Below are 9671 nucleotides of genomic sequence, written 5' to 3' on the forward strand. Positions count from 1 at the left end.
GTTCTTTGACTTCATGTTCCAACATCCCCTTTTCCTTTATCATGGTTGGCATCCAATGTGCACATGAACTTTTCTGGCTCACTAATAGAGAATTCTCGACCTTCAGGTACCTGCTAGTGACCCCAATTTTGTCTTCGATATATCTCCTATCAGTTGAGAAAACTAATATTCACAAGCACTGACCTAGGGTTCTGATCACCATTCATTCCTCAATATCCTCTGAGGTTTTTACCTGGGTTAAGCCAGACCACCAGAAAGTTATATTATCTATCTACACTACATAATCCTCTTCTCCACACCAGAAATAATGAGTTAATGCTCTTTCATCTGAAAGAATCCCATGAGTTCATTTTTATAAAACTGTTATTCAAGATATTTAGCCCAATGTACTTTGCAGAGGGAACAAATCGTTTTAGAAATTCGTGGTCGAGGAAAAGTTAGCCTCCCTTACCAAAATAGTATACCTGTTTCTACAGTACAATACATACTACCCTCTTTTTCTTGCCACTAGGGCAGTCAGAAGTAAGATATGAACTTAATTTTCTCAGTCAGGCATAAAATGATTTAATTTTTGCACATCCTCTTCTACACATTGAGTTTTGTCTTTTAATCCATGTTTAAAATTTGGGGTTACCCATATCAGTGCTTCTATTTAAGTTATCTGAATGTAATATCTTGCATGGTGTCTATTGTTTATTTAAGGGCCAATGTTGTGACAATGGATACAAGGAAAGCACAATGTTTTCCTCTTCTGTGACTTCAACAAGGACATATTAAATGGGAAGTTTGAAGGAGAAAACACTGTTCTGATCCTTCAGGATTTTTAGAGTGTGATTGAGGTCATAAAACTTTCATACGTGAAACAGTTAAATCAAGGGCACAGAAGGGTCACAGAAGTCTCCTTCTGGAAGAGGGCTTAACTTTGATTTGAAGAAAGAAAATCATTGAGGTTGGTGGAGAAGATAAATAAGGGTAGAAGAAACAGAGATGTAATCATTAAGAATCATAACCTGCAGACCACCTGCTCCCCTTCTCTTCCTCTGACCAGCATGTGCTATTTCAGGGCTCAGGCCACCACTCTCTGTCCCCAGGGGAGACAGCCACAAAAAAACTGGAAGGTCGTGGCATGAGACCATATGTGTGTGACTGCCCTGCTGTGGTCCCCTCTCTGCTGCTTGTCTGTGTGTCTTCTCTCTGTGTCCCTTGCACGTGTTTGTGTTAGAGTGAGCGTGTGAACATCAACTCCTCATAGGGCTCTTGGCTGCTCACAAGGCATCCTGGACTTGGAATGACTTTCCATTCCTTTCCACTCTCTTTTCACAGAGACTTCCTAAATCCCTCTGGCCCTGTCATCGGTTCCTCGGCCATGGTATCTAAGTGTTGAGGAATGGGAGCTTTGAAAAGAGTGATTTTTTGAAAAGAAACTTACAATTTCTACTCCTGCACTACTGTCTGTTGTGAGATGACTAAGCCTCCTATTTAATTGTGGGGGGGAAAGAATTATAACCCTTTGAATAAATTAAGAATTTAGAAATCCTTGTTGATATAAATAAATAAAGGACAAGGGAAAGCTTTTCCTTATAGTAGATTAACAATAAGTATGAGAGGAATGATCGAGTTAGAAAAATCATCAATGGATGCTAAATGAAGGATGGCATAATGGATGCTAACTAGCGGTGCCCTCTCTGTCTCTTTAATAATCCTTCCCCTCTTTCAGGAGCCTTTATTGCCTCAAAAAGTCTAGTGACTGACCTCAACCATCCTATATCCCAGTGGCTCCAAATCTCTTATCCATATACTTACAGTCAATAAAAGTTTTGAACATAACCACTAAAATATTTATAGTTCTCTATTTACACATGACGTATAAATATGTATTGCTTTATTAGTAGAGATCATAAAACACACAAAAACAACTTGGAATGAGTGAAATATTTTAAATAATTTTTTTTATTTATTGTGTAGAAAAGCTTTTGAATATTAAGCTTATTAATAGCATTTTAGTGAGAGCTGTGTGATTAATGTACTTCATTATTAGAATATATATACTGGATTAGCATTTGTAATACAGCAATGTGAAGACCTGGTTCTAGGTTTGTTTTATTTCGAAACTGGTTGTAATGGCTGTGATAGCCAAAGAAGATACGGCTCAATGACACACATCCCCAAGTGTTCTTGGCATCCTGATGCCCCTTCCTCCAGCCCAATCAGCACCTGCACAAAGGCTTATGTGGACATTTAACTGTCACACTTCATGTTCTCTCACCCATCAGTTGTTGAAACAAACTAATTGAAAGGTATTGCATTTTTTGTCTCTTAAATAAATTGGGGCAAATCCCACTAAAATTCCCCATTTGGAAAATTTTAAAATAGGTTAAAAAAATAATCCTCCTATATATGAGAGTTTTTCTAGGTGATACATATCATTTTTTGCAGAAAATCTAATAATACCAACATTTCCAATCATCCCTTTTCAAAATGTTCTCTTCCTAACAGGACTATTTTGCAAAAGGCAGTTATTTCTCACTTATTGCAAGCATTACTTTTACTTTGAAAGGACAGACTGAATCTCCTTTCTCTCTCTCTCTCTCTCTCTCTCTCTCTCTCTCTCTCTCTTTCTCTCTCTCTCTCTCTCTCTCTGCTATGTAGAAACGACCAGCAGCCAAACCATTATAACATCACTACAAAGGTCACCAAATTTGGGACACTTGTCTTTTTGTAAAAGAAAAACTTATCTTTAAGTTTCACAGCTCCTTTAATTATCACTAGGAGATAACCAACAAACCTTTGTGCAGTGAACACTCTCAAGTTTACCCCCTCTCCCTTTCAAACAAATTACATTATTTAAAGTTCTGCTTCATAAAAACTAACTACAATGATGATAGACTTTGGCACTCAATCTGCACTATCTCATGATATGCTGAAGACCAAAGAATGAGGGTGCTTCCACCATGGAGCACCAATCTCCCCCTCAGTCGACCTTGGAATTGTACACAATACATCGCCCACATCAAATGTAGGGCTATTTATAAATACCAATAAAGCTTGATTTTTCCTACATTTGTAGATAAAAACAAATGGAAAACTCTAATATTGTCCTCCTACATCCCAAATGAATCGTCTTACATCTTTAGTCCTCAGTTCTCCAAAACATCTACTTTGGCACCATCCCCAGGGGCAGCCTATCCTTGGGGACCCCATGCTCTCAAACTGCTCGTCACTCCATGCTCTCCCCTTTCCCTCCATCCCACATGAAATGCTCTATATTGCTAGGAGTGTCATGTGCTGACAAAGCAGTCTTGTTAAAATATAGCAAAACCTCAGGATTTATGGATTTGTGATTCCATTTTGAATACTAACTTTGCAAACTGTGCCTTTCTCCCAAGCCCTTGATCCTTGCACTCTCTAGATACTTTTGACATTGAGCGCATATTATAGTTCGGCGAGACTGCCTTTATTTTTGTTGTCTGCCCCTTTAGCTGGCTCCCCAGCCTTCCATATTCTCATATTTGTTCCAAAAATGTCTGTGAAAAATTCATAATATGTGGGATTTCTTCATGCTTCTCTTCAGAAGAAGCCTCTTTGACTTGCAAATCCCAGGGAATTCTGTAATCTATTCTAAAATGCAGACCATATCAAATCAGTGTATAAATGTGCAAAGAAGTAATTCAAACATTAAAGCATATGCCCTCCTTAACAATCTGAAAGCGGTGAGGGGTGTAAGTGCTCCCTTTCGGGGTATTTCCACTTGTCTAAATTCCCTCTGCCTAAATGCTCCTACTGGATAGCTGCCTGGCCCCCTCGCTCACTCTTGGGTCTCCCCTCACATGTCCCCTCTTAGAAGGAGCCTCCCTAACAGCTCCTTTTCCTCCTCCCCCAGCATTCTGCACCCTTTACCCTGTGTTGCTTTTCTCCCTAGCACTGTGGTGTGCTTTCTGTCTGCCCCACCAGGATGTGAGTGCTATAAGTGGGGGAGGTTGTTTAGTTCCCTGCTGTGTCCTCCCTTCCTAGAGCACTGCTGACCTGACTTAATGTAGGCGCTTCATAAATATTGTTAAATGGGTGACTGAATGTACACTAAGGAAAAGTTACAGGAGAGCCATAGGGGGAAAGCAGCCTTTCTCTTGCAGGATAACATGAAGCCTACATATAAAATCTAGTTTGGGGAGGGGAAAAGAGCAAAGAGTGTTCTGACCCCTCTCTCCAGGTAGGAGGAAGCAAGTTGAGGGAGAACTGGTGAAATAAGAGACAAGCAAGCCATGAAGACTCTAAAATCACACTCGGGGTGTACCGGGTGCCCCAGTCTCCCTCCCAGGCTGAGGGACAGGAGGTTGAAAGGAGACGTAGAAGAGATGAGGAGCTGGTTTGGAGTGATTTTTCCAAGAGCCTCTAGGCGACCAGTGTGTAGTCTGTGTGATGACTGGGACTCTGGGCAGCACTCTCCCCCAACCCTTTTTGTGCTAGACTCCCCACCCCACACTTTGAGCAGGTGCTGAGTACCAAAAAGCCCCTCAAAGCAGGGTTTCCCTCTGTTTCCTCTTCTCAGCGGAGTTAAGCTAATGTCGAAAAGCAATGATGAGGCTAAAGCCACCCAAATCTTCCTTCAAAAGGCAATTGCATTCGTGTCATGAAAATCTCCCATCCTTAGCTGACTTCAGCAACTTCAGCAACAGTTGATTTGGCAATATGAAAGCAATGTCAATCACCTCATTTCCCTGAGCAGCTTTCCAGTTAAGCCCAATTATTGTGCAGCACTGGAACAATTATGTACACCATTAAGTATGCAAGATTGACCTGGTCTTGTGTTTGATTGACCTGTAGCATGCATTTGCCGTCCTCATATTTAAGTCCTTGGGAGGCCAAGCTGTTGTCTCAAGGCACAAAATTAAAATCATAAGTAAATAAAAATAAAAGGGCCACCAAATGTAGGTGAGGGAGGTATAGAGAAAGGTCTTGGGCTCACATTCAGGATCATCCAGCCTGTATCCTTCCATACAAAAGCTAACATTTATTATTAAACATCAACCATGTGTTTAATAACTTTACACATATTAACTCAATCTTTATCACAGTGCTATTAGGTGGGTACTATTAATATTTCCATTTTATACATCAGAAAATGGAAACTTAAGTAACTTGCTAGAAATCACATGGGTAGAAAACAGCAAAGTCAGGATTTGAATCCAGAAGGTATATGATCAAAATCAAGACATCACAACTATTAATCACCGCCTGGGATTACACCAACTAAATTGTGATCGCAATTCCCAATGCTATTGAAAGGGAACTCACTCTGAAGAGCTCACAGAGAGGAATTGTGAATGGAAAGAAAATGGACTGCACAACTGAAAATGGAGTGCACAACTCAGAACATAGGACAGTTTCGGGTGCTTTACTTACTGCGTGCCAGGTGGACCCAGCTGTGAGCTCCGATTTCTCCAGCAGGACCACGTCTTTCATCCCCGCTTTGGCCAAGTGATAAGCCAGACTCACACCAATACAGCCACCTCCAATGATCACTGTTTCTGCTCTGTCTTTCCATTTTGTTTCTGTAGGTACGGGTGGCTTTTCCTCTCTGGAAGACAATTTTTTTTAATGGTAACTTTAGTTGGCTGTGATAAGTACAGTTTAGGTCTAATGCATTTCCCCTTACCCGTTTCTCTAGTACTTAATGGCTAGTGATTGTGAGGTTTGCATGGTGCTGATTTAATAATTTGGGACTTCTAAACACTGACTTAGGCAACCTGGTTGGAGAAGGGGGGGCATTTGAACCCCATTCCATATAATGGTTCTTGTCCATTGTAGGTAACTAATATTGCCAAAGAAATAAGCAAGTAGTTTATTTTTTTCCCAAAGAATCTAGAAAATATTTTTTCTTATTTAAAGAACACATTTATAATCATTTTATTCCATGAAAAACCATAATCATCATGAAGTTTAGCTCCCATAAATCACGGATCATTTCCTCTCTCCAATGCTCTCCAGGCTGAAGAGAGCCAGATGGAGTAAAATATTCTCCCTTGCTTGACTTCCTCTCACTGTGTACACACTTCTTCATTTATAATTACTTCTCACTGGTTAATGTATTTATTTGCATGACTGTCTTCCTAGCTGGACAGTGAGCATTTTGGGGGTTTTTTTGTTTTGTTTGTTTGTTTGTTTTTTGTCTTTTTTCATGACCGGCACTCAGCCAGTGAGTGCACCGGCCAGTCCTATATAGGATCCGAACCCGCGGCGGGAGCGTTGCCGCGCTCCCAGCGCCGCACTTTCCCGAGTGCGCCACGGGCTCGGCCCGACAGTGAGCATTTTGAAGGCAGGGACAATGTCTATTCATCACTGATCGTCAGCATCTGCACAGTGCCCACATCTAGCATGTGTGTGGAATGAATAAATTTGGTAATTGTCATGGTCGACCCTCGACCCTCTATTGATCATATTTTTCCTACATAAGTCCCCAAAAGAATGCAGTTCTAGAAAAGGTAGTTCTCATTAGGATAGAGGGATTTGTTAATTATTTCCACAGGTTATACTTCTAACACATACATTTAAATTCATTCATTCATTCTTCCCTATTTGTTCATTAGGTATTTCCTGAGTTTGTGCCATGAACAGGGCACTATGATACATAGCAAAGATGAGCCAAAATAGACATTATGTCTACTCTCTGAAGCTTACAACATAACAGAGGAGAGATCAATCAAGTAAGAACATAAATGTGTGAGTTACAACAATGAAGTTGCTGTGACAGAGTAATAAAGTATTCTATGAGAGTATGTATGCAGGAAGGCTGCTGATTTGAGGTCTGAAGGATGAGGAAGAATTAAACAAGCAAGATGAGGAAGAATATGCCAGGCCGTGGGGGCAGTTATGTGGCAGGACAGCACAGGGAGAGTCCAGGGCACTGAACGGCCACAGAGACCAGAGTGTGGAGGCAAAGTTACGCTAGAGGGGCTCCCAAGGGAGCCCCTTACCTCTCTTTTGGTTATTGGTTCATTACTGTATGTTGAACACCCGAAACAACAGGTACTCAATAAATAATGTTGAGTAAATTAATGAATAGTATGCTTTTATTACCCAATTCTTACTATTTTCCTTTTTCCTGGTCACTTTTACTTTTCTTACATTAATTTCCAACTTAGAGATTCACAATATGAATTACCAAGAATTCTGGGCAGATTCCCCATATTATATCTTGTTAACACAAAAATCTAAAAATTGTAATTTTGAGGATAAGTTTTAAACTGAGAAAAAGACCAAATAGAAACTTTCCCCAGAATTCACATAATAACACTAATTAAATAACCTATTTTATTACTCTTTATTTGGAAGGAGATAATATATTTATCTGATGAAGATAACAATGCTAAACAATTTTGATATCTAAATTCTAAGCTGCCTTCGAAGTTCATCTAGACTCAAGACATATTTTCTTTATTGTTTCAACTAATTTGGGGAGTGACTTTCTATTTTGATATAATTTTAAACTCACAGAAAAGTTGCAAGAATTGTACAAGGAACTCTTAGAATACTTATATGGGAAGTGATATTTGCAATCTACTCTTAAATATTTCATATATATATACGTATAATCATAATTTTAAAGGCTCTTTTTTGTGCATTGAAAAGAAAGAATATTATTTCTTTTAGGACAGTGGTTTGGTGAAACAAAAAGAATAAAGAACTTAAGATCAGGAAACCTGAGTCTCAGTCTCCAATTTAATTGAATTGCTATTTTAGGGAAATTTAGACAAGGGTCCCCAAATTTTCTCATCTGCAAAATGGGGCTGTGAAGGTTCTATTTGGCAACATATGATAAAACATTATGAAATGTATAGCATTTCTTCTGCCCAGTGTACCATAATGGGTTCCAGACTAGGTACAGGATTTTTAATCATGTGGATAGCTATCTTAAATTTCTTCTGGAAGTAGCCAGATGGTCACAAAATTATTTGAAATCAAATAAAGCAGGAGCCATGCAAAAAACCAAGGTTACCTATCTTCTATATTAGAAATGGAAATTTTAAAATTGTGTGCTTTTCCAAGTGCTTTCCAGAATAAAACTTTTTGATAGTTTGGGATTGGATATATAAAGAATATGCAACAGAAATAAAATAATTTGAATTTTGATTTGTTCAATATAGAGCTATACATCGATAAATGAATAATGCAAAATATTTCTGTAGGTAATCTTGAAGTTTGCATTTTATTTGTCTAATCAGTTTTAAATAGGTCAACTCAAGTTTGGTAAATTTCTATTTCATTTTGCATTGATAAAGTAAGTCTCATTATTACTATAAATATTTTCGTGATGCTATACAGTTTACAAGGCACTTTCACATGCATTCTCTTATTTAATACTTTCAGCAACCCTGTGAGATAGGCAGAGCAAATATTAGTGTCCGCATTTTATAGCTTGAGAAATTGAAACTCAGAAGTGTAAAGTCGAACCTTGTGTAGCTCGTGGAGCAGAAATTGTGACTTTGTGGCTGTTATATTCTCAGCACCAGGGACAAGCTTAGCACATCACAAACACCAAGTAAATATTTGTTGAAAGAAGGAAAGGATGGATGGATGGAACTTGAAAACAAGTATTCTGATTCCAGAATTTCACATCAGAGTAAAATAAAAGTTGAGTAACTCATAATCATGTTGAATGATGCTAGTGAACAGAGCTTACCTTGCAGCCACGAATAACCTACAAATATAAAGAAGTCAAAAGATGCTCTGTATCGCTCATATTTAAACACAGACCAATTAAAATAAGAAAATGCAATTTTTACCTACCAAATTTAGCAAAGATAAAAAAAAAAGAAATGCTACTCTAGGAACCAGGGATGATGTGGGAAACAGACACACACTGGTGGGCGGCATGCAGACTCTTCCCACCCACTTGAAGGATAATTGTTGCTACCTTTCAATCTCTCAAGTGAACGTAACCCTTTCCCTAGCAGTTTCACTTTTAAAAATTTATTCTACAGACACATTCCCATACTTGTGCAAAGATATATTCATAAGAATTTCCACATGCACATTATTTGCAGTAATAAACAACTGGAAACTATCTAAATGTTAATGAATAGACCGCTTAATTATATTGTAGGATATTAACAGCATGGAAAATTATGCAGCCATTGAAAAGAATAAGGCAAATCAATATGTGCTTATATGGAACAATCTCCAAGATATATTGATAACTGTAAAAAGCAAGGTGGAAGTAAGCCAAAGAGACGCGTACATACCTGCGTTTGCCTACACACAGACCATCTCCCGATAGATAGGGAAGACACTATTGACAGTTGTTGACTGCGCAAGGGGCTGGGACAGGAGAGACTTTGCGCGGGGAACCTTTAGCTATGTTTCACTTTGTAACGAATAAATAATTCAAGAAGAAATCCCAAGGCCCACTTCCAGGAGGCCGAAGAGCTCCTAACCCGGGAGGCTGCCTCAGCCGCTCGCTCCCACCCCGCCGCCGCCCGGCCGCGGCTTCAGCGCAGGCCGGGGTCCCACTCACCCTTCCCGGCCGCCGACCGAGACCGAGAGCGGGCGCCTGGGGGAGGTCCCCGGGGAGCAGCTCCGCAGCGGGACGCCCCGCAGCAGCCGCGCGCCCAGGCGGAACATGACGAGGCCGAGGCTGAGGTCGAGGGCGCCGGCACCTGCCGCGAGGCCAGCGG

General features: G+C 39.9%; 1 protein-coding gene across 1 annotated transcript in view; it reads right to left on the bottom strand.

Annotated features, from left to right (window-relative positions):
* The window catches only part of DMGDH (dimethylglycine dehydrogenase), a 67385-nt gene extending 57767 nt beyond the window's left edge, over positions 1 to 9618 (bottom strand). Inside the window, exons 1-2 of the mRNA XM_063087605.1 lie at positions 9512 to 9618; positions 5401 to 5575 (exon numbers count right to left, since the gene is read on the bottom strand). Coding sequence (XP_062943675.1) covers positions 5401 to 5575; positions 9512 to 9618 — 282 coding nt within the window. The remainder of the gene's footprint in view (positions 1 to 5400; positions 5576 to 9511) is intronic.
* Between the last annotated feature and the right edge of the window lie 53 nt (positions 9619 to 9671).

The sequence above is a fragment of the Cynocephalus volans genome, chromosome 2, assembly GCF_027409185.1.
Source record: "Cynocephalus volans isolate mCynVol1 chromosome 2, mCynVol1.pri, whole genome shotgun sequence".
NCBI lineage: Eukaryota > Metazoa > Chordata > Mammalia > Dermoptera > Cynocephalidae > Cynocephalus > Cynocephalus volans.